At 38.0% G+C, this 26345-nt stretch overlaps 1 protein-coding gene across 2 annotated transcripts in view; it reads left to right on the top strand.

Moving 5' to 3' along the window:
* Positions 1-9901, top strand: part of BARD1 (BRCA1 associated RING domain 1) — an 87468-nt gene extending 77567 nt beyond the window's left edge. Inside the window, exons 10-11 of one of the 2 annotated variants that reach the window (XM_011967886.1) lie at positions 6028-6125; positions 7519-9901. In XM_011967886.1, the coding sequence (XP_011823276.1) occupies positions 6028-6125; positions 7519-7851 (431 nt within the window). In that variant the 3' untranslated portion in view covers positions 7852-9901. The remainder of the gene's footprint in view (positions 1-6027; positions 6126-7518) is intronic. The other variant, XM_011967888.1, reaches the window with a different exon arrangement.
* Positions 9902-26345: the final 16444 nt, after the last annotated feature.

Here is a 26345-nt window from a genome sequence, read left to right as displayed (position 1 = left end):
TATCAGAGAAGTGTTCAGTCCTTGGCTTTCTGTGCCACCATATTCAGTTAAAGATACAATTATGAACGCTCTGTAGGTATCATTGGGAAGGAGATTTGGGAAGGGGAATAGATTTGGGAAGCGGAATTCCTGCTTATGTAATGAGAAAAATTAAAAAATTTACATATAGTGAATTTGAGTTAACCATTTCACTGGATTCCTGATGGTTTTTGGTTTGATCTTTAATATAGAAACAATATATGACATAATTCCAGCACACTGGCAGGGCTTCTAGTATGGTATTTTTGACCCAGTCAAGAATTTTTAGTCTCATTTTCAATGTATAATAAAGTTAATATTTTATATTAGCTTTATTAGAAAGGTAGTTTTTAATTCAGTGAGTGCTTATTAAAATTTATGCCCTTTTTAGAGTATAATTTTTATTATATGTAAAAAACAATTTTCAAAGCACATTTATGATAATTTAAAATTAAAAGATTCAGAAACTCAGCTGAGCAAACTTGGGTGAATATGATTTTTATATTAAAAACAATGGGGGAGAGAGAGATGAGTGCCAAAGAAAGCACAGATAAAACTAACAAATTAAGATTGACATGATGGGTAATTATAGATGTCCTGAGTGTGAAGGTTGAATTTGAATATGCATTAACGACCCAATTCACGAAAGACTCGGTCTCTTGACAAACCTCTGCTTTTGGAGAGATGGAGTACTCAGTTGTTAGTCTTCTGCTTCTGACCTTTTTTATAATAAACAACATCTTGGAACACTCAATTCAAGCAGCTTTTAAGCGTTTGACATATTCACATCAAGCTAAGATAATACCCAAGGTTTATCTTGTGTACCACTAGTTATATTCCAGTGTGAAATACACAGCCTTTAGAAAACTAAGCAGATTTAGGTTCAGATTCACATTCTGCTACTTAATGGCTGAATGGCTTTAAGCAAGTTAACTTCTTAGCGTTTCAGTTCCCTCCCCTGAATTGGAAGTAATATACAGTAAATCCTCATCGTTCGTGGATTCTGTGTTTGTGAGTTTTCTTACTTGCTAAAATTTTTCTTGTAATCCCCAAATCAATACTCACAGTGCTTTTGTAGACATGTACAGAGTAGTGAAGAACTTTAGTTGCCAAAAAAGTGTGTCCCCAGCTGAGGTCAAACGAGGTGATACTTGCCTCCTTTTTCCAGCTCTCACACTGTAAACAAGTGGCCCTTTCACAGTCTATTGATGCCATGTTTTTTGCATTTTTGTATTTTTGTTGATGATTTTATTATTTAAAATGGCCTCATAATGTAGTGCTGAGGTGCTGTTTTATGTGTCTAAGCTCAAGAAGATTGTGATGTGCCTTTCAGGGAAAATATTAAATACTGTGTTAGATAAGCTTTGTTAAGGTGTTAATTGTAGTACTGCTGGTGCTAAGTTTAATGTTAATGAGTCAACACTATACAATAAATAATGCGTATAAACAAAAACATACATAAAACAAAGTATTGATCAGTTGATGAAAATGCTGGAACCACACGCTCACAGAAACATAAACCTGTATTTCCTTTAACAGCAGTGGTTCATTATTCACTAATTCGGTGTTTATAGCGTCTTTATAGAACATAACTACTGCAGATAATGAGCATTGGCTATACTACTCTTGCTGTATTTGGGGAAGGGTGCAAGTACTTTTAGTAGCTGTTACCATCACAGTAATTTTGATCAGGATCTTTTCTTAGAACAAACAGTTGTGTCCTTGGTCATTTAAAGTTAGAAAAGTAAAAAGAAAACAGAGTAGAATAAATTGTTATTTTAAGAATTTTTTTTTTCTCCTTTGACCAGAAAATATTGGTGTGTGATTTTTAGCATTGGATTGGTTAGGCCTTATGATTTATGAGTGTTTTATTCTATATTATGGAAAAATTAAAGTTTTCAGAGCACTGCACAATGTACACATTCAATCTATAGTAAAGTATTTTGCTCATTGGATGAATATTAGGTAACATAGCATTCATAGTTTTTATAAAGTGATGCTCTCATGGTTCTCTATTAATAACAATTTATAAGAAGAGAGTTCTGTCCGTTAGTATCTACAGGTGTAAAATAAACTTATATACAATCAAATAAATTCTCAGGTTCTACTCAGTTTAAACCCAGGGAAGTAACAATGGAACAACTTATTCCATATTTTATTAATGATATTCTTTTTCTTTTCATATTTAATATTGCCATTTCATTTTTGTTTAACAAGAGCTATAAATGACTAAAACTCTGGCTGTGTATTATTTCCTGCTTTATTAGTATTTTTGAATACCACTTCACTAATACATGTAAATCATTAATACTTCCAGAATATTTTATTTTTTTAATATTTAAGATATATTGGTTCTCCATTATTTTCAGAAACAACTGTGCATTCAAACATTTTTTTCAAAAAGCCTATTATCTTTGCTTTTAACATTTGAAATAAATGCAAAATATAAAAGAATATTTTATTATTTTTCTGACAATCAAATCTGCTCCCAAATTTGTTATTCTTTGAAAGGTAAGCCATTTTAAATAGAAAAAGAGGGAAAAGCTGAATCTGAAAAATGAATCTTCTCATGTTTGTCTATGTACAAACTATTAACCTTTGTTCTTTAATTGACTTTGTAACAGAAATTTACATAATATGAAGTTCTTAGAATTTCTGGACAAGAGTAGGGAGTTTTCTTTGTTATTATATATACCATGATTTGAGATTATCTCAGTGGCATCCTTAATATCTTTAAAACATGGACGTAATTTTAAATGTGCTTGAAAAATTAAATTTGATAATGGATTGCTTGTTGATAGAGGAAAATAAAGCAATAAAATTTCATTTAAAATTAGGCAGTCTGAGATAGAGCATTCTAATATTAATGAAAGTTCAGGATTAGATTATTGAAATAAAGTGACACGAAACAGCAGGATTTTCTTCTTAGGGAAGAGATTATGACTTCTCTTGTACATAATAGGTGTTTAACACAGTTTGAGCATTCCTAATCTGAAAATCCAAAATGCTGTAAAATACTAAACTATTTGAGTGCCAGCATGACACACTTGACCTCACATGATGGCTCACAGTCTAAACGCAGACACAACTTTGTTTTATGCACAAAACTATTAAAGATAGTATATAAAATTATCTTCATATATGTTTTATCTGTATAAAGTGTATATGAAACATAGATGAATTTCTTTTTTAGACGTGGGTCTTGTTGCCAAGATATACCTAATTATGTATGTGCAAATACCCCAATATCCAAAACAAAACTGAATTTTAAAACACTTCTGGTTTCAAGCATTTCAGATAAGGGATACTTGGCCTGTAAATATGATATAGGAAGAGCACCGATGTGAAAGTCTGTTGCTTTAGGAAGTGGTTCACTTTATCTTTGCTATCAGTGATCTTAGCAAGTCACTCTGTTTCTGCACTTGACTGTGCGAATCTATAAAACAAGAAAGTAGGACTAGCTCTTCAGGGTCTTTTCTACCTCGTAAGTAATTTGATTCTGGGTATTTTCAAAATTCAAGTTACAAGATTAGAATAAATAAAACATTTATAAACAGGACTCAAACACATTTTTTTCCCCAGAAAGTACCGGTTTTTTCAGTTCTGTCGCGTACTCCAAATTCTGCTGATTGACTCCTGTAATCCGATGAAGTTCTGTTATTGTGTCAGTGTGGGGTAATAAAGAAGAAAGTTTAAAACTGATTGTACCATCAAGTTTGAGTCAGTCTAAAGTGAACCATTACTTACTCTCGGAAAACACTGCGTTTCTTTATCTTCTCCAGTATAAGTTTTTGCTCTCAAGATCATCATTATAGGTGTGGTGGCTCACGCCTGTAATCCCAGCACTTTGGGAGGCCGAGGCGGGCGGATCACGAGGTCAGGAGATTGAGACCATCCTGGCTAACACGATGAAAGCCTGTCTCTACTACAAGTACAAAAAATTAGCTGGGCATGGTGAGCGCCTGTAGTCCCAGCTACTCCCGAGGCTGAGGCAGGAGAATGGTGTGAACGCAGGAGGCGGAGCTTGCGGTGAGCCGAGATGATGCCACTGCACTCCAGCCTGGGTGACAGTACAAGACTCTGTCTCAAAAAAAAAAAAAAAAAAAAATCATTGTAGGTCAAGAGACATTTCACTCATACACAAGTGAATCTAAATTTATAGTAGATGCAATCCCAGGACAGTTCTGGGTAGCAGATTAACTGTTGGTTCTTGGCCACCCTTCAGTCAAGAAAGGAGCCCTTTTACAGGCAAATGCAGAGTTTACATGCCGAGTAGTGGTTCAGCTCCTGTGTTGGAATCAATTTACTGTTGAAGTAAGTAGGGATCAGCTGGACAGAACTTTATCACTAGCATTTTTCAAGAGGTTTCCAAAACACTGTAGTATATCCAACATACATGTCTAATCCTCGATCTAAAGTATATGTTTATGCAGCCATAGATTTTTTTCTGGTCGTTTTAAGCCATTAGATATCAAGTGATAACAGGATATAATAGTTTGATATTCAAAACTATGTGTAACTCTGAACTCTTACAGGTGCTATACAATTACTTATTTTTATTGGTGTGGATACAATCTTATCAATGCTGTATCCATAGTGAATTTTAAAAAACTTTTGTTCCTTTGTGTTAACAACACTAGACAGTGAACGGGATACCTGAGTTATTGTTCCAACTTTCCCGATACCCTCTGCTGTTAAACTCCTGTTCTGTGGGAGAGTGTATGAAATTCTGAAGAACGCATAAATGAATAATACATGGTTTCTGCCCTCAGTGATAAAATGAGATATTGAGCAAAACAACCTCAAAGACAAATAGGAAATTGTATGGAGGGTTTGTTTTTATAATGAAGATAATTCATTATAGTATCTAGTTTATAGAATGCTTCTTGCATTTTATCCACAGAAGCCCGGTGAAAAACACTGTTTTCATTTTTTATTTCCATAGGCAAGGAAGCTTCCAGAACAAGTAATTCAAGTAATTGGGATAGCCAAGTCCTTCAACTCCAAATCTCAAATTTAGTAGTTATATGCTATCAGAACAGAAGCATAATAAATATATATATACATGCCATCAGTTCCCTCGCCTGTTGGTGAACAGGCGTTATCCAAGATGTTGTCTCTAGCTGAAGCTGACCATGTCCTTCATGATTGATCCTGGGCATCCCAAGGGTTCCTTTCATTTCTAGAGCCTAGCAAGACAATTGGTACTGGCTGCCAGCCAGTGGCCCTACTTAGGGTTTCCCCACCCAGGTGCCAGGCAGTGGAATGACTCTAAACAGTGCCAGGCTGAGCTGTCTCTATTGCATCTTGCTTTTTAACCTGAAGCTGTGAACAGACTTACTCAAGCCATCAAAAGAATGCTTTTTTTTTCCTACAAAGCCCAACCAAATCATCTCTAGACTGGCGACCTCAGTTGTGTTCCTGTCACATTCCAAACCTGTCCCAAGCTCTGCTTGTTTATTTTAGCAAGCACTGTTGAGCCCCTGTTGTGTGGCTAGCTGAGCTAGGTGCTGTAGACTAAAGCACATTCCATCATGTCAGATCACTTACAGTTTAACAGACGATTAGACATATAGCTGCCAAAATGAGCAGTGTAGATGGTAAGTGCTCAGTTTAGGTTATTGTGGGCAGGACTGCATCATGGACTTTTTAATCACCTTAAATTTGGGTAATTGCTATGAGTGAAAATGTAGACTTTTGTGTGTGTGTTTGAAATAGTATCCTGGCTTAGGTTTTTCAGAAAGGAGATTAAAATTACAGTTAGTGTTCAGTACTAACTTATGGCTTAATCCTCCAAAGAAAGAATATTTTAAGTCTTTTCTTTATATGGAAAACCAATTGTGTTATGTTTTGTTTTGGCATAAGTAAGATTTCTGTTTGCATTTTAGAATAATACTTAAAAACTGCCATGAAGAAGAAAAACCACTTAGGTAAATTGCTTAATTTTAATGAAAGAGAAGTAATGCTAACTTGATATTTTTTTTGCTTTAATTCTTGTGTTTTTGACAGGGGTAAAAGCATGTCTACGAAGAAAAGTATGTGAACAGGAAGAAAAGTATGAAATTCCTGAAGGTCCACACAGAAGCAGGCTCAACAGAGAACAGCTGGTATTTTTCTTTTACTACAACTTTCATTGTTCTTATTATGACATACTATTATTATCACCATCAGGGAAAACTTCTGCCCTTTCAACAACTACAGGTGACTGATTAAAATTTTAATTGTGCTTATTTCAAGCACTTGATTCTGAAAGATGATCACGATGAGCAGTAAAATCCAGAAGGTAATAATTTCATACTGTTAATGGATTTTTGGCATCTTGAACATTCCCATAAACCTTTCAGAATCGGAGGTAAATCTCAGATACAGGAAGTAGCTTGGAAGAAGACTTACAGCTGCTGCTCGGATTTAGTTACCATATGTCTTTATGGCCACATATTGTAGTTTTAATGGATAATATTGCATTATCCTGTTGATATATATATGTATATTAGAGGTGACAAAGAAAATTTCCGTAGAAGGGAATTATGAAACTTTTTAAAATTTCCAACGAGCATACAGAAGTGTGTTTCATAGCTAATTGGATCCCTAGCCTCAGCACAATAATCTGTTGTGCCCGTGAATACATTTCTGGAACCGTGGAGGGCACACCCCCCACGGTGGCTGCCCTGGAGACCTTAGGTTGGTAATGTGTAGGGACCTGAATGTGGATAGGCAGAACTGGATAAAAGTCCATGGAAAAGATGTTACTCTTGTAATTACATTTGCCTTGTGTCTCTGAAGCCTATTTTATAAAAGCTAGGAATTGTGGGGTTTTTAAGTCCCACCACATAAGCATAAACATCCTGATGAAAAAAGTTTGATGAACATTTTTTTTGTTTTCTTTATACCAAACACATCTAAAATTTTAGAAGAGTGAAAAGGAACCAAAATGGTGACTGAATCTTAGGGAAAAAATTGTAAATAGGAAGCCCCTATTTGCCTAAGTATTTTTCTTGATCCAGTTAGTATGCTTGAAATTTAACTTGTCCCAGCACCTCATTAAGTAGCTTCTTAGCTGCTCATAATTATTACAGATTGAGCATCCCTAATCCAATATCCAAAATGCTCCAAAATCCAAAACTTTTTGAACTTTGACATGATGCCGCAAGTGGAAAATTCCACACCTGACCTCATGTGACAGGTCACAGAACATGGTCAAAATTTTGTTACATGCACAAAATTACTAAAAATATTGTGTAAAATTACCTCAGGCTGTGTGCATAAAGTGTACAAGAAACAAATCAATTTTGTGTTTAGGCTTGAGTCTCATCCTTAAGATATCTCATATGTATGCAAATTTTCCAAAACCCAAAAAATTTCTGAATCTGAAATGCTTCTGGTCCAAATGTTTCAGGTAAGGGATACTCAACGTGTATTTTTATTTTCCTCATTCATATGCAGTGTTTTTGAATACAGTATTTTGATCTGCCTTTAACAAATGTTTTCTCATTATTTCAGTTGCCAAAGCTATTTGATGGATGCTACTTCTATTTGGGGGGATCTTTCAAACACCATCCAAAGGACAACCTTATTAAGCTCGTCACTGCAGGTGGGGGCCAGATCCTCAGTAGAAAGCCCAAGCCAGACAGTGACGTGACTCAGACCATCAATACAGTCGCATACCATGCAAGGCCCGATTCTGATCAGCGCTTCTGCACGCAGTATATCATCTATGAGGATTTGTCTAATTATCACCCAGAGAGGGTTCGGCAGGGCAAAGTCTGGAAGGCTCCTTCAAGCTGGTTTATAGACTGTGTGATGTCCTTTGAGTTGCTTCCTCTTGACAGCTGAATATTATACCAGATGAACATTTCAAATTGAACTTGCACGGTTTGTGAGAGCCCAGTCATTGTACTGTTTTTAATTTTTCACATTTTTACAAATAGGTAGAGTCATTCATATTTGTCTTTGAATCAAAAAAAAAAAAAAAAAAAAAAAGGTCTAATGCCAGATTAGGAATTCATGTTGTGTTTACCGTTTAGATGCTGGGATTGCTTTTAAAGGTTTTTCTTTTTAAAATTGGCATGTTTTTTGATTCATCATGTCTTTCTATTCAGATTATTGAGTATCAGAGATTAATGAGAGGACACCAGAATCCTGGTTAAATAGACAAGTGGTATCATTACTGTTTGAGTCTTTGAATATTCTTTAATAAAATCCATACCTGCTACCAGTGAAAAAACTTGCCATTTTTTTTAAGTAAACAGAGAATATTATCAAATATTTTGGCTTTATTGCAAAGAGAGTATTTGGTCTAAATATACCAACCACCTTAGGTGTTTAATTCTCCTATCTGCAATTGTCTTTATCCTATATTGTGTTTATTTCTTTTCTTGTAATTTACTTTGTTGTCTGTTTTTACACTTTTATCTCTTCTTTATGTTGTATATTCATCAGGAAATCGTGATTTAATCTTTAACATTTTTTTTTGTGGTAAAAATCAACACTAGGCTCATGGTACATATTTTTATTCTGTACATTTGCTTATAACTATCAACATATAACTCTGTTTATCTACTACATATGTATATATACTTAGAGCATTTTCTCTAACACATTTTAATATCAGTATTTTTTTTAAGAAGTCTGACCAATCTAGCACATTGTCAGTCCAACGTCATTACTTTAAATTAAAAAGCAGTCTTCTTCTGGTAAACCTTGTTGGTATTTGCAAAATAATTTTGAAGGTCTTAATTTCTTCCTTTGTAAAGTTTTTAAAAGTGTTAAGGTTGGCATAGAGGCAGAAGTTGGTGATTACTTGATTTACAACAGATTTTTTCCAGATCATACAAAAGGCCATACAGTAAGTGTAGAAGTAGGCATGGGGAGGGCTTACTAGTATCAAACAGGCAAGGCCTCAGTGAGTGGGCGGGATACCACCGGAGAGTGGCCAGACCTGGGGAGGTTACTCTGCTCTGTGTGCTCTCATTCCCGAATCGACAAGGATACATTCGATTATTTTGAAACATTTTTTTAAGAAGCAGAATTCTTTAATAATTCCTTCCTAGACATTGAATATACTTATAAAATTAAAGACTTGGCGAAGGAGACACTGAGAGAGCTGCCAGTTTGGTTCCTCATGAACAAAAGAGGACAGTTGGATAACAACTGGAATAGAATATCCCTAGTTTTAAAATACTGCGAATCTCTGAAGTTCATCAACATCTTAAGATGCACTTACTTGAAAGTTTGAGATTCTGTTTATCATTTGAAAATACATTTTGCTTTAATTCTTTCTTTGACATGTTGTTTTTTTGGTATCAAGAAATATATTGTATGAACAAAATAACCTTTTGACCCTGACCTTGCTGGGTGAATTAGCTCTGAAACACTCTGCAACCAGTAATGCATTTGTCCCACATTTCATTCTGATGGAAAATGATGAACACCATAGCACCAAACAAAAATCCGAGGGGTTAGATAATGTCTGGATTAAATAATTTAAGACTCTCTGGGATTTTGGTTGTCATTTTTTATTTATAGCTGACTTCAAGTCACTTTGTATTGCCTCATAGGTCACATTTTAGACAGGTTTGTGTCTGTTCCTTGCATCTGAATTCCTGTTTGTAAAGATACCTTTGAGGTCTCTTGCTCAGTTTTTGTCATTCATTTTCTTGGTTTATCACCCCTCTCTTCTTTTTGTTGTTTTTCCCTGACTGTTAAGCAGTTTCATCTTTGTTTTGTTAAATATTTATTTTGACAGCAGTTAGTTTGTGTTAAGCTCTTGAAACTTGTGATTGTACACTCTGTGTAGATATGTATGTAATTTTTATTTTTCAATCATAGATTCAAGCTTCCTTCTTATTTACCATAAATCATTAAAATTATTTGTGTTTCCATATATCTGTGTCTTGTATAAAATAGGCTTATTCTGTGCTGTTGAATGAGGCCCAACATGACTTGGTGAGGAAATCTATTAACTAACAAAATCTTATCATTTTGAACATAACACTTTTTAATTAATTTTGAATAAAAGTATTTCTAAAATGTACTAGATACTTTATTACCTTAGATTATTCCGAATATAGTATAACTTTGATAGTTGGGAATCGTCATTAAGAAACAATTACACACTGATTCCTTTGTGTCTCTATAAAAGTGAGAGGCTGGTAGCTTTTCCACATTCTCATGGCTGTTTTCTAGTTCTACTTGAATTTGTAACTGTTCTTCTTTTTCCTTGACAGCTGCCACTTTGTAGCTATTTTTCTGTCTCTGCTAATACTTCACCATATCTAACTTAATTTTTTTTTCTTTTGACCTGCTGAAAAATAGAAACCAGATGGGAAGTATATTAGAATTATGATTGAAATAAGGGTAAATGAGCAATGTGTGAGTGTGAGGGTTTTCATTGACTTCACCTAAGAGGTAATTTAGCTACTTGAATTTCAGTAAATAGAATTTTTCCTTTATTTCATTGGTCCTTTTTTTTTTTTCTTTTCTTTTCTTTTTTTTTTCTTTTTTTTTTGCACCTGCTTTGTGAATTTAACAGTTAAGTGACCTCTGCCTAGAGGATGATATTTGGGGAGGTTTGATGTTTTCTGTGGGAATAAGATGATTCACAGGTGGGAATGGGGCTGCATTAGCTGTTATTGTTTCCATGAGTCAATGTGGAAAAAACATTAATTGTGTTCTAAACGTTCATGGACCTCATTGCAGTCACAATTGTCTATTCTGTTTCCTACTCTGAATACATTAAAATGGCAGGAACTAATGAATAGCTACTGAGAAGTTGTCTTCGATTAAGAGCTGTAATTTTTTTTTAGTCAACTAATGTGGCTTATGCCTGGCTAATTAAGCTGCAGACATTCTTATAAATTAGGGATTGTTGATTATTTGTGTAGCTTTCTAAGGCACAAGGTGCACTTTCTGATACCTGTAAGTTACTATTAGAATGGTGATGTGAGAGAAGTGGGAAAAGCGTGTTCTTTGACTAGGCTTAAAGGGTTAATGACTAATACTCCAGCCCTAGGGAGGATTCTGTGTCGGCTTTGAAGTTAGACATGGGTTTGTTAACAATCTAACCTGTATCATCAGTGATAAAGGGGGGGAAATACTGTTGATTTCACCCAGGTGTAAAGATGTGTGAAAGTGCTCAGCACACTGTAGGCATTCACAACTCGCCTTCCAGGAACCCTGTGAGCAAGCTCACGAAAAAGTGGCTATTGGTAGCACAGCTTGTGTCAGTCCTGAGTATCCTGGCTTTTGTGTCCCATGCACATCTACTACTGGGCGTCTTCCTGTCTTCACTTTACTGGTTGTAGCCTGAACAACAACCAGAGCCAGGCCCTTGTTTCCTGTTTCTGACTACTCGCCATCCCATCTGCACTGGTAAAGTTTGCCCATCTATATAGCCACCCCTGCTCATTTAACTAAAATGTTTAGCTTTCATCCCCTCTGTGTATTTACCGTGGATACCAAGATTGCTTAGGCCTCTACACAGAAGTGGTGTACCTTGGACAGTACTGGCAAAGCTTCTACTGTTACCATAATATCATAAACCCTTCCGCCACCTCCACTTGAGGCCTAAGACAAGAATGTTTATCTTTCCTGCCTTAGTTTATAGTTTGTGAGACTCATATTTTCATTAAGACCACTAGTTTGTCAAAACCACACCCCGTTTGCCTGCTGTGTAAGATAATGTAACCTAAAAATAAAGGTCTTTTTCTGAATCTTTCTCATGTAAATGTCTGAGTTTTTAAACAAATCTGTTTACAAAAGTATTACATAGTTGAGAAATATGAAAAGAATTTTCTGCAGAAGACAAATGCACAAGGAAGAAAACAGGCACAAAATCCAGGGGCCATTAAACCGAAACTATTTTGTGTGGCCTTCATAGTGTTAAAAGTACATCGAATGCTGATAACAGGGGACCTGAGCTTCCGTTCACCACATCCTCACCACTTCTCTCTCACCCCTTAACGTTTATTCTTTTAGTTGGGCCTTGGAAACATTGACTTAATCCACAACTATTAACATTCTTGTCTCTTTTTCTTTCCCCATAAGTTATTTGGGTACAGGTGGTATTTGGTTACATACGTTCTTTAGTTGTGATTTGTGAGATTTTGGTGCACCCATCACCTGAGCAGTGTACACTGCACCATATTTGTAGTCTTTATCCCTCGCCCCCACTCCCAGTCTTCCTCCCAAGTCCCCAAAGTCCATTGTATTATTATTACGCCTTCACATTGTCATAGTTTAGCTTCCACATATCAATGAGAACATACGATGTTTGGTTTTCCATTCCTGGGTTACTTAGAATAATAGTCTCCAATCTCATCCAGGTCATTGCAAATGCTCTTAATTCATCCCTTTTTATGGCTGCATAGTATTACATCATGTGTGTATATATATATATGTATATATACACATATACCACAGTTTATCCACTTGTTGATTGATGAGCATTTGGGTTGGTTCCACGATTTTGCAATTGTGAATTGTGCTGCTATAAACATGCGTGTGCAAGTATCTTTTTTGAATAATGACTTCTTTTCCTCTGGGTAGATACCCAGTAGTGGGATTTCTGGATCAAATGGTAGTTCTATTTTTAGTTCTTTAAGGAATCTTCACTGTTTTCCTTAGCGGCTGTACTAGTTTGCATTCCCAGCAGCAGTGTAGAAGTGTTCCCTGTTCACTGCATCAATGCCAAGATCTACTGTTTTTTGATTGATTGATTGATTATGGCCATTCTTGCAGGAGTACGGTGATATCACATTGTAGTTTTGATTTGCTGATCATTTCTGATGTTGAGCATTTTTTCATATGTTTATTGGCCATTTGCATATCTTCTTTTGAGAACTGTCTATTCATGTCCTTAGTTCACTTTTTGATAGGATTGTTTGTTTTTTCCTTACTGATTTGAGTTTGTTGTAAATTCTGGATATTAGTCCTTGTCAAATGTACAGATTATGACAATTTTCTCCCACTCTGGGTTGTCCATTTACTCTGCTGACTGTTCCTTTTGCCATGTAAAAGCTCTTTAGGTCCCAGCTATTTATCTTTGGTTTTATTGCATTTGCTTTTGCGTTCTTGATCATGAAATCCTTGCCTAAGCCAATGTCTAGAAGGGTTTTTCCAATGTTATCTTCTAGAATTTGTACAGTTTCAGGTCTTAGGTTTAAGTCCTTAATCCATCTTGAGTTGATTTTTGTATAAAGTGAGAGATGAGGATCCAGTTTCAGTCTCCTACATGTGGCTAGCCAATTATCCCAGCACCGTGTGTTGAAAAGGATGCCCTTTCCCCACTTTATGTTTTTGTCTGCTTTGTCTAAGATCAGTTGGCTCTAAGTATTTAGGTTTATTTCTGGGTTCTCTATTCTGTTCCATTGGTCTATGTGTCTCTTTTTATACCAGTACCATGCATTTTTGGTGACTATGGCTTTATAGTATAGTTTGATAGTGTGATGCCTCCAGATTTGTTCCTTTTGCTTAGCCTTGCTTTGGCTATGCGGGCTCTTTTTTGGTTCCATATGAATTTTAGGATTGTTTTTTCTAATTCTGTGAAGAATGATGGTGGTATTTTGATGGGGATTGCATTGAATTTGTAGATTGCTTTTGGCAGTATGGTCATTTTCACAATGATTCTACGCATCCATGAGCATGGGCTGCATTTCCGTTTGTTCATGCTGTCTGATTTCTTTCAGTGGTGTTTTGTAGTTTTCCTTGTAGAAGTCTTTTGACTTCTTGGTTAGGTATATTCTTAAGTATTTTTTTTTTCAGCTATTGTAAAAGGGGTTGAGTTCTTGATGTGCTTCTCCGTTTGGTCACAGTTGGTATATAGAAGAGCTACTTATTTGTGTGCATTAATCTTGTATCCAGAAACTTTGCTAAATTATTTTATCAGTTCTAGGAGCTTTCTGGAGGAGTCTTTAGGGTTTTCAAAATAAATGATCATATCGTCAGCAAACAGTGACGGTTTAACTTTCTCTTTACTGATTTGGATGCACTTTATTTCTTTCTCTTGTCTGATTGCTCAGGCTAGGACTTCCAGTACTCTGTTGAAGAGGAGTGGTGACAGTAGGCACCCTTGTCTTGTTCCAGTTCTCAGAGGGAATGCTTTCAGCTTTTCCCCATTCAGTATTATGTTGGCTGTTACATTAAGCTATGTCCCTTGTAGGCCAATTTTGCTGAGAGTTTTAATCATAAAGGGATGTTGAATTTTCTTTAATGCTTTTTCTGCATCCATTGAGATGATCATGTGTTTTTTGTTTTTAATTCTGTTTATGTGGTGTATCACATTTATCATGACTTGCATATGTTAAACCATCCCTGCATCCCTGGTATGAAACCCACTTGATCATGGTGGATTATCTTTTTGATAAGTTGTTGGATTTGGTTGGCTAGTATTTTGTTAAGGATTTTAGCATCTGTATTCATCAAGGATACCCGTCTGTAGTTTTCTTTTTTGGTTATGTCCTTTCCTGGTTTTGGTATTAGGGTGATGTTGGCTTCATGGAATGAATTGGGGAGGGTTCCTTCTTTCTCTGTCTTGTGGAATAGTTTCAAAAGGATTGGTACCAATTCTTTGGATGTCTGGTAGAATTCTGCTGAAAATCCATCTTATCCTGGACTTTTTTGTTGTTGTTGGTAATTTTTAAATTACCATTTCAATCTCACCGCTTGTTGTTGGTCTGTTCAGGGTATCTAATTGTTCCTGATTTAAGCTAGGAGGGTTGTATTTTTCCAGGAACTTCTCCATCTCTTCTAGGTTTTCTGGTTTATGTGTGTAAAGGTGTTGACAGTAGCCTTATATGATCTTTTGTGTTTCAGTGGTGTCAGTTGTAATATCTCCTGTTTCATTTCTAGTGAGGTTATTTGGATTTTCTCTCTTCTTTTCTTGGTTAATCTTGCTAATGGTCTATCAATTTTATTTATCTTTTCAGAGAACCAGCTTTTTGTTTCATCTGTCTTTTGTATTTTTTGTTTTGTTTCAATTTCATTTAGTTCTTCTCTGATCTTGCTCATTTCCTTTCTTCTGCTGGGTTTGGGTTTGGTTTGTTCCTATTTCTCTAATTCCTTGAGCTATGACCTTAGAATGTCAGTTTGTGCTCTTTCAGTTTTTTTGATGTAGGCATTTAGGACTATGAACTTTCCTCTTAGCACTGTCTTTGCTGTATTCCAGAGGTTTTGGTATGTTGTGTCATTACTGTAATTCAGTTTCAAGAATTTTTAAATTTCCATCTTGATTTTGTTTTTGACCCAGTACTCTTTCAGAAGCAGGTTATTTGCATGATTTTAAAGGTTCCTTTTGGAGTTCATTTCCAGTTTTATTCCACTGTGGTCTGAGAGAGTGCTTGATACAATTTCAATTTTCTTAAATTTATTGAGGCTTGTTTTATGGCCTGTCATATGATCTAACTTGGAGAAAGTTCCATGCACTGTTTAATGGAATATGTATTCTGCAGTTGTCAGATGAAATGTTCTGTATATATCTGTTAAGTCCATTTGTTCCAAGGTATAGTTTAAATCCGTTGTTTCTTTGTTGACTTTGTGTCTTGATGACCCGTCTAGTGCTGTCAGTGGAGTATTGAAGTCCCCCACTATTATTGTATTGCTGTCTATCTAATTTCTTAGGTCTGTTAATAATTGTTTTATAAATTTGGGAGCTCCAATGTTAGGTGCTTATATGTTTAGGACTGTGATATTTTCCTGTTGGGCAAGGCCTTTTACCATTATATAATATCCCTCTTTGTCTCTTTTAGCTACTGTTGCTTTAATGTTTGTTTTGTCTGATATAAGAATAACTACCCCTGCTCACTTTTGGTGTCCATTTGCATGAAGTGCCTTTTTCCACCCCTTTACTTTAAGTTTCTGTGAATCGTTATGTGTTAAGTGAGTCTCAGCAGCAGATGGTTGGTGAGTTCTTATCCATTCTGTGGTTCTGTATCTTTTAAGTGGAGCATTTAGGTCGTTTACAGTCAATGTTAGTATTGAAATGTGAGGTACCGTTGCATTCATCATGCTCTTTGTTGCCAGTACACATTAGTTTTTTTGTTTGTTTGTTTCTTGTATTTGCTTTTTAATTTGTATTTTATTTTATACGTCCTGTGTGATTTATGCTTTAAAGAGGTTCTGTTTTGCTGTGTTTCCAGGATTTGTTTCAAGATTTAGAGCTCCTTTTAGCAGTTCTTGTAGTGGTAGCTTGGTAATGGAGAATTCTCTCAGTATTTGTCTGTCTAAAAAGACTGTATCTTTCCTTCATAAGTGATGCTTAGTTCCGCTGAATAGAAAATCTTTGGCTGATAATTGTTTTGTTTGAGGAGGCTGAAGATAGCACCTCAATCCTTTCTAGCTTGTAGTGTTTCTGCTGAGAAATCTGCTGTTAATCTGATAAGTTTTCCTTTATAGGTTACCTAGTGCTTCTGTCTCACAGCTCTTAAGATTCTTTCTTTGTGTTACCTTTGGATAACCTGATGACAGTGTGCCTAGGTGAAGATCTTTTTGCAATGATTTTCCCAGGTGTTCTTTGTGCTTCTTGTATTTGCATCTCTAGGTCTCTCACAAGGTCAGGGAAGTTTTCCTCGATTATTCCCCCACATATGTTTTCCAAGCTTTTAGAATTCTCTTCTTCTTCAGAAACACTGATTATTCTTAGGTTTGGTCATTTGACATAATCCCAGACTTCTTGGAGACTTTGTTCATATTTTTTTATTCTTTTTCCTTCGTCTTTGTTGGATTGGGTTAATTAGAAGAGCTCGTCTTTGAGCTCTGAATTTCTTTCTTCTACTTGTTCAGTCTTATTGCTGACACTTTCCAGAGCATTTCGCATTTCTTTTTTTTTTTTTTTTTTTTTGGAGGTGGAGTCTCGCTCTGTCGCCCAGGCTGGAGTGCAGTGGCCGGATCTCAGCTCACTGCAAGCTCCGCCTCCCGGGTTCACGCCATTCTCCTGCCTCAGCCTCCCGAGTAGCTGCGACTACAGGCGCCCGCCACCTCGACCAGCTAGTTTTTTGTATTTTTTAGTAGAGACGGAGTTTCACCGTGTTAGCCAGGATGGTCTTGATCTCCTCTCCTCGTGATCCGCCCGTCTCGGCCTCCCAAAGTGCTGGGATTACAGGCTTGAGCCACCGCGCCCGGCCAGCATTTCGCATTTCTAAAAGTGTCCAATGTTTCCTGGATTTTTTATTTTCTCTTAAGCTATTTCCTTGAATATTTCTCCCTCCACTTACTGTATAATTTTTTTTATTTCCTTGCATTGGGCTTCGCCTTTCTCTTGTCCCTCCCTGATTAGCATAATAACTAACCTCCTAAATTCTTTTTCAGGTAAATCAGGGATTTCTTCTTGGTTTGGATCCCTTCCTGGTGAACTAGTGTGATTTTTTTGGGGGTGTGTTGAAGAGCTTGTTTTGTCATATTGCCAGGGTTGCTTTCCTGTTTCCTTCTCATTTGGGTAGGCTCTGTCAGAGGGAAAGTCTAGGGCTGAAGGCTGCTGTTCAGATTTTTTTGTCCCACAGAGTGTTCCCTTGCTGTAGAACTCTCCACCTTTTCCTGTGGATATGGCTTCCTGCTGAGAGGTGAAGCCAGCTGGACTTCCTGGGTCAAGTGGGGACTTGGAGGACTTTTCTGTCTAGCTAGAGGATTGTAAACGCACCAATCTGTGCTCTGTGTCTAGCTAAAGGATTGTAAATGCACCAATCAGCAGTCTGTAAAAAACGCACCAATCAGCACTCTGTGTCTAGCTAAAGGATTATAAATGCACCAATCAGCACTCTGTGTCTAGCTAAAGGATTGTAAATGCACCAGTCAGCTCTCTGTAGAAACGCACCAATCAGCGCTCTGTGTCAGCTAAAGGGTTGTAAACGCACAAATCAGCACTCTGTAAAATGGACCAATCAGTAGGATGTGGGCAGGGACAAATAAGGGAATAAAAGCTGGCCACTCCAGCTAGCAGCAGCAACCCACTGGGGTCCCCTTCCATGCTGTGGAAGCTTTGTTCTTTCGCTCTTCACAATAAATCTTGCTGCTGCTCTCTGGGTCCGTGCCAACTTTAAGAACTGTAACACTCACCGTGAAGGTCCGCGGCTTCATTCTTGAAGTCAGTGAGACCAAGAACCCACTGGAAGGAACCAACTCTGGATACACTGAGCCAAACTGCGGTGATTGTTGTCTCTCTTCTGGGTCTAGCCACCCAGCGAGTCTACCTGGCTCCAGGTTGGTACTGGGGACTGTGTGCACAGAGACCTGTGATATAAACCATCTATGGGTTTCTCTACCTTGGATACCAGTGCCTGTTCCTGTGGAGGTGGCAGGTGGGAGGAGAGCGGTGTGTGCAATGGACTCCGTCAGTGTTCTTAGCATTGGTGGTTTAATGCTCTATTTTTGAGCTGGTTGGCCTCCTGCCGGGAGGTGGCACTTTCCAGAGAGCATCAGCTGTGGTAGTATGTGGGTGAAACAGCAGTGGGCGGAGCCCTAAAACTCCCAAGATTATATGCCTTTTGTCTTCTGCTACCAGGGTGGGTAGGACCATCTGGTGGGGGTGGGGCTAGTCATGTTTGAGCTCAGACTCTCCTTGGGCGAGTCTTGCTGCAGCTGGGGATGGAAGTGAGATTCCCAGGTCACTGGGAATGGTATACCCAGGGGTTGTGTACCTAGGAGGATTATGGCTGCCTCTCCTGAGTCATGCAGGTTGTCAGGGAAGTGGGGGAAAGCTGGCAGTCACAGGCCTCACCCAGCTCCCACGCAAATCGAAGGGCCGGTCTCACTCCCACTGTGTTCCCCCAACCACCGGCCCTGAGTCTGTTTCCTGGTGGAGGGCTAGACAGGCTTGAAACTCTGCCCCAGGCTACCCGCCTCCCAGCTGGGAATGAAAAGGGCATGGTTCTATCCCCACCTGTGGCATCTGCACACCAGGTTTGCGCCTGCCCCCAACTTCTGGCCAGGAGGTTTCTCACCCTGTTCAAATTGTTACAACCTTCCACTAGAGATTTCCCTCTCCCTGTGGAGTTTTAGCCCCTGCTTCTCTGGCTGCCCTCCATATGGATCCCTGTTTTAAACCAGGCAGGAATGGGCTGCTTGGGGACCCAGTGAGCTCCCAGGGTCTTTCTGCTGCTTCCTCTACCCCTGTGTTTCACTTGGCTCTCCAAACTGACTCAGCTCCAAGTAAAGTCCGTAACTTCTCCCACACACAGACTTTCAGCCTCTCCAGTGGGGCTGTGTGTTCAGGAAACGAGGGTCTCCCTTTCCCACTTGTGCAATTGGGGCACTCACAGTGTTTGGGGTGTCTCCTGGGTCCTGCAAGAGCAGTTCGCTTCCTTCTGAGGGTCTGTGGGTCTTCTCGGGATTGCTGGTTTGTTCTTGAAGTCAATCTGGAGTTAAAACTCATGATGTGAGCCTCTGCAAGCTGCTCTGTCCAAAACTGCAATCTAGTCCTGCCTCCCACCGCCATGATGATCCGAGAATTTGTTTTCCTTTTTAGGGAAATAGGATTCTGAATCTGTTTTTCCCCCCGTTTAAGCACACCTACATAGCTTTTATAACTAAGGCATTAAACCTTGTGTATGCTTTTACTTTCCTTGTTTTTCCATGTAATTAAGTATCTTATACATAATTTCAAAAAGTGTAGTAGCCAACAAGATATATCATGATTTATGAAACTGAATCCCTGGTGTTGAATATTTGGATTGTTCTATTATAGAAACAATGACTACATTATTATTATTACTTCTTTTTTTTTTTTTTGAGAAGGAGTCTCACTCTTGCCCAGGCTGGAGTGCAGTTTTTCGATGGCTCACTGCATGCAGCCTCCACCTTCCGGGTTCAAGCAATTCTTCTGCCTCAGCCTCCCAAGTAGTTGGGACTACAGGCACGTGCCACCACGCCCAGCTAATTTTTGTATTTTTAGTAGAGACAGGGTTTCACCATGTTGGCCAGGGTGGGTCTTGAATATTATTATCTTTATAATACATTTGGAGTGGGAGGGGCCTAAGTTTCTTTAAAAGGTCATGCTAAGTCAGTATCCATGGCTACCATCTCTGTAGAATGCACTGCATAGACTACACATTTAAAGTATAGCCTGTAGTTGCATCTAAAATACAAAAATTAGAAAAGGAGCCTTAACTGATTGCTGTGATGTTCATGAGTTGGTGAAACTTAACCTGTGTGACTAAAAACACCTTATGCATTAAAAACTAACCATAAAAAGAAAAAGGAGAAACAATCTGCCTTTTGGTAGAGACCTTAAGAGATTATATTGATTGTGAGAAGTTCTTTTGTTAAGATGAGGAAACTGGTCCAGAGAACTCTAGTGACTCGCCCAAGATCATTCTACTCACTAATGGCAGGACCTACATCAAATGCCTGTGTTCTTTCTCTATCCCATACTACCCCCTGGGGCACCTGTGTCCTTAAGGCTATTAAAGCATTTGCTATTATGCTTTAATAGAGCCTTTGATCTGATATCTACTTGAATGAATTTACTGGACTGTTCTAGGACAACCAGAAGGAAGACTGTCAGTCCCACACTTGGGGCAACCTCAGCTCTACCTCAGCAGACTTACTAATCACTATACTTTGGTTTGGAGACTGCAAAGGATCTGGAGATCTTTCTCAATTTTTGTTTCAGAAAACCACATCTAGTTGGTCAAGTTGGTTTATCAGCTGGAATACATTTACCATTTCTAAAGTAAGCCATGCTTAAAAACACAAGTAATTTTTAAGTGTGTGTGTGTGTTGCTTTCCCCTGCAGCAGACTAGAAGTACGTAATATTCCAGTTAATGATATTCCAGTCCATAATTGTGGCTCAGTACAAGTGATTTTCAACTGAGGGCCATGCCTTCCTAGTTGAGGGTAGAAGGGGTAAAAACAAACAGAAAAAACACCAAAGGGTAAGAGAAAGAGAGTGGAAAGAAGGAATATGGTTCAAAAAAATTCTCTAGGTGATTTTTATGCCTGCATTTCCCAGTTTCAAGTTACTACTGCTTTAGCACCATTTATTGCTGGAATTTACTTGTGACATCATCACACCATTCAGAAATTTATTTTTTATTTAAGCACCTATTGTGATGCGAGAAGTATGTATGTATATGTGTGTTTGCCTATAACTGTATATTATGTATGCAATGTGTCTGATTACTCATCACACATATTTCTAAAGCTAAGGTATGTGGAATTTGCTGTAGAATATGATGATGTGCCTTAAAGTCATTACCATCCTCTTTGTAATAATTCTTTCCTTTTTTCTATAAGTGCTGAAATTTTGGCATCGTGGTAAATTCAGATTAATTTTCTGGGCTGTAGAACTAAGGATTAACACTTATGGCATTTATATTAAAAGAAAATTAGTACATTCTGAAAAATAAATGAAGTCAGTTGAGGTTTTTTTGGTTTTTGTTTTTTGTTTTAGACAGGGTCTTGCTGTCACCCAGGCTAGGGTGCAGTGGCACGATCGCAGCTCACTACAGCCTCGAACTCCTAGTCTCAAGCAATCCTCCTGCCTCAGCTTCCCAAGTACCTGGGACTACAGGTGCATGCCACCATACCCAGCTCATTTTTGTATTTCTTGTAGAGATGGGATCTCATGTGTTGCTCAGACTAGTCTCAAACTCTTGGCCTCAAGCAATCCTTCCATCTCAGCCTCACAGTGTTGGGATTACAGGTGTGAGTCACTGGGCCTGGCCGAGGTATTATTTTTCTATTGACCTTTCTTTTGCAGATATGTGCCAGAAAGTATAAAGATTAGGCATTTAACTTTTTCAGTAAGTATCCTCTTACTTAAAGTGCCATGCAAAGATTCACTTGCAGTGATACATATGCATTTTATCCTTTTCCTTCCTAAAGATTTGGCTTTACATTTTTTTTTTTTTTTTTTTTTTGAGATGGAGTCTCGCTCTGTCGCCCAGGCTGGAGTGCAGTGGCCGGATCTCGGCTCACTGCAAGCTCCGCCTCCCGGGTTTACGCCATTCTCATGCCTCAGCCTCCCGAGTAGCTGGGACTACAGGCGCCCGCCAAGGATTTGGCTTTACATTTTAAGAGGGTGAGGAAGAATCTGTTACTAATTAACCCAGTAGTTTGTACTATATTGATTCATTGACTATGAGGACCTACTGGGTATCAGACAGTGTTGCTCACCTGGAAGAAAAAAGGTGAGTAAGATATAGCCCCAGTCCTCAATGGGCTTACTACACTCTAGTAGAAGAGCCAAACGAATAAACAGATGGTTGCACAGGTATTGTTTTTGGCAAGGCAGACCCCTATTTTCCTGTCCAAGAGAAACATCATGTTGGAGACCTGCTTGCTAGTGGGTATTGCTGTGTTTCAACAAAGTCTACCTTGCTACACATGACTCACTTGTTAAAAGAACCAAATCAGTGTTTGCTCTGGACACAGTCAGGTATTTTTTGGCAAGGTATCTAGGATTTAACTTACTATCAGATGAGTTAATATTCACCGTATGTACTAAACATTGTTTGATTACTCTTGAGTGGTACTTCTAGTCTTTTGCAGAAGAGAAAGGCATTTTATCAATATTTAATAGCGGTTTTTGGTTTTTTTTTCAAATTATGAATTCAAGTCAGAAATAGGAAATGCAGTTTGCTGAAACCATGAATGGGAAATGAGTTTTTTGCCATCCGTATTTAATTTGCTAAGTTAGCAAATTTAATCTGAAGGGATTAAACAGTAGTTAAATCTATCCAGATTTATTTCATCTACCTTTCTAAAACAATGGATCTTTTTAATATTCATGCTGGTTTTCTATGAAGTCAGGTGTAGTCATTAGAAAGGGTTTTTTTTTTTTTTTTTTTGGCTGGGCAGTGGCTCACGCCTGTAATCCCAGCACTTTGGGAGGCTGAGGTGGGCAGATCATCAGGTCAAGAGATGAGGACCATCCTGGCTAACACGATTAAATCCTGTCTCTACTGAAAATACAAAAAATTAGCCAGATGTGGTGGCACATGCCTGTAGTCCCAGCTACTCAGGAGGCTGAGGCAGGACAATCCCTTGAACCTGGGAGGCGGAGGTTGCAGGGAGCCGAGATCACGCCACTGCATTCCAGCCTGGGTGACAGAGGGAGACTCCGTCTCAAAGAAAAAGGAAAAAAAAAAAAAAAAACAGAAAAAAAGGGGGAGGGTGGTTGTTTATGTCAGAGAGGTTTTTAAAACAGATTATTGGCATTTAAAATCTTTTTATTTTGTAGCAATTTGTGCATGTAGTTTAAAAATGCAAATATTGCTAAAAGATTTAGACTAAAATATATGCCTTCTCTACCTCTCTCAACTTCTGCCTAGAAACACTTAGTACTCCTGTGGCAGTTTATTTTGGTATTTCACCTTCTACTTAGTACGTATGTCTGTACTGCATTTTCTTGACTCCTTCATTTTAGGTATCTATTGATTCCCTGTTGGATTGGATGATGATTTTGGCACTCAGATTCCTTCTGTCTCCGTCTCCCCACCTTCCTAGTGGGTAATTTAAATCTCTTTCAGGGGTTTTCACCACAATGCCTATGGAAATATTCATTGCTCTTCCAACTCATTTGCAATAATTGCATTTTTGTAAACCTTGTTTTTCTTCATTTTATTAGTTCTTAAAATTTGTCTAAATTTTTGAACTCATATCTAAATCTTCCGTGACTTTGATATTTCTAAAAGGTCTCACAGTCTTACAATACAATTTTTTCTCCAAGACAAACCTATGCAGGCAGTAGATGAATAGTTTCATTTTTTTTCCTGGAAATACTTCCCCTGGCACCCCCAATGTCTTCCCACTCCCATCTGGACTGGCTGCCAGTGAGACCTGCCACCTCACCTTCATCCTGGGACTCCCCTTCTTTCCCAGTTGCTGGGAACCCTGTTGCTTTTCTTCTCTATTGGATTCCCTGTTTTCTACTTTATGTTTATATTTCGATGGAGTGTATCAGTTGGTTTGTGAGAAAGAATACAATCAATAAATATTTTGTCTGGAAAAGATTTTCATTTGGCCATCACTCCTGACTGTTTGGCTTGGCAATTATAAGGTGGCAGTTGTTTTCCCTTAGTGGGGTTTTGAGGGGTGAATCAGCTTCTTCCTTATTGTCTATGTTCCCAATGCCGGCACTTGGATTTGAAAGTACCTCCACCTAAGTCATTTTCGCTCATCATATGTTGTATTGAGAGGTACATCAGGTTGTTCATTGTGTTATTTTACTGTGGTTTTCAGGCAGATAAAGGGACAGTCAATGGGAACAACACCTTTAGGGTTCACACGCGTTCTTCTGAAAACCAGAAACTCAATATATATAAAATGGTGCATTGGATTACATTTGCTCTTTGGAAATAATTGGCATAGACTTGTTTAAAATGATGTAACCTGGCCATTTGAAAGGAATATTTGATAAGGCAACTTGGTCATTTGAGGCTTGGGACAACTTGCAGACAAAACTTAGTAAGCATTTTCCTTTCCAAATGAGACGTGGGCTCTTGAATGATCACTGTAAATGACCAGTCATCCCCTGCCCAAATGGCTACTGAGTTATCCATAGTGTTCTATACCAAAAAAAGTGTACATTCATAGTTAATCTTTTTAGCAGCAAGTCTTTGTAATGTTTCCTGGCCAGACACTCTCCTTTTGGTAATGCTATAGAGATGTATAAAAATCTTGTTATTATAACCCAAAAGTAAAGGCAGTAGTCATAGGAGATCTGCTAAAATGCAAATGTAAGCCATGTAGGTGTAGAGGGGGTGATGGGGAGTTTTAAAAGGGCATAAGAAGAATATACTCTTAAAAGCCATGTTAATTATGATACAAAAATATAAGGCTATCAATTGATAATCAAGTAGACATTTGGGGCGAGCGGATATCAAGTAGAAACCCAACCAATTTCCTATGACCATAGTTGAAAGAGGAAGAAAGAACAAACTAATGGAAGTATATATAATAATTGCTTTATGTCTTTTTATGCTATTCTATAATTTCTTAAGAATTGACAGGTAAGCTATTTTGCTTCACTTGAAGATAAGCTTGTGGTTTTGTGGTTGTTTTCATCTGTAAGAAAATACAGCTATTCAATTTTCATTATATCTGTACATTGTGGGAATTAAGGTAAATAAACCATTTATCCTTCTTTGAGTAGTAAATAATCTATAGAAATACTATACTCAGGTGGTTACCTCTGGGAAGTATTTTAAATATTATATTATAATATTTGGAGGAAAATAATTCATGTAACAAAAAAGAATTTAAGAGCTTGCCGTCCTCAATGGGATCATGCCTACTGAAATCTTCAGCATGTGCTTAGTGTCAGGAAACAGTGAATTAAAATATTGATCCTGAGCCATTTCCTCCTCTTGTTTTGAAGCTTTTCCAAAATTTTGTTTCTTTACAAATCTTTTGCATTTGTAGGTGGTCATCAGGATTACTAAAGATAACAGCCTGCTTCAGTTGTCTTATTTTATTTTATTTTATTTTATTTTATTTTTGAGACGGAGTCTCACTCTGTCGCCGGGGCTGGAGTACAGTGGCCGGGTCTCAGCTCACTGCAAGCTCCGCCTCCTGGGTTTACGTCATTCTCCTGCCTCAGCCTCCCGAGTAGCTGGGACTACAGGCGCCCGCCACCTCGCCCGGCTAGTTTTTTGTATTTTTTAGTAGAGACGGGGTTTCACTGTGTTAGCCAGGATGGTCTCGATCTCCTGGCCTCGTGATCCGCCCGTCTCGGCCTCCCAAAGTGCTGGGATTACAGGCTTGAGCCACCGCGCCCGGCCAGTTGTCTTATTTTAAATATTATGTCACATGTATGATGAAAGGCTACAGAATTGGAGCTCAAAGTATTGTTCTCCCTTAATTATTCGATTTTCTTTTTTCTCCATCTTAAATTTGGGTGTTTTCTTCTTGCTTTTAGTAGGATCTTCCCTCATAGAAGCGTTTGTGCCTTCATCCCTGTCTTAACGTCTTGAACAGAAGGCTAATCGCATTGTCTTTGGCTTACCGTTATTATTTTTCTGCTGCTGCTGGACTTCCATTCACCCCATACCACCACTCTCCTGCCTTGCTATGTATTTTTACCCCTTATTGACCTTTCAATGGCATTCAGTCTTAAAAACTCTGAGCTTGGATGCTCTCTGGTTATTTTCTACCTTTGTCATCTCAGAGGGAAAAAAAATGTTCTGCAGAATACTTGGAATTGCCTATTTTATAAGCCATCAGAAGTTCACCCACTTCAATGAATGCAACACGAGTTTTTATTTTCCATTTGCCCTTTACATTATTAGCTTTCTTTCTTTCTTTCTCCTCCCCTCCTTGCCCCCAGAATTTGGCTTTTACCCCAACATTCACTCACTGTAACTATCAAAAAGTTAGGGAAATTGTTGTCTCCAGT

Source organism: Mandrillus leucophaeus, unplaced genomic scaffold (genome assembly GCF_000951045.1).
Source record: "Mandrillus leucophaeus isolate KB7577 unplaced genomic scaffold, Mleu.le_1.0 Scaffold815, whole genome shotgun sequence".
Lineage (NCBI taxonomy): Eukaryota > Metazoa > Chordata > Mammalia > Primates > Cercopithecidae > Mandrillus > Mandrillus leucophaeus.
Note: the sequence above shows the minus strand (reverse complement) of the source record. Positions and strands in the feature narration are given on the sequence as shown.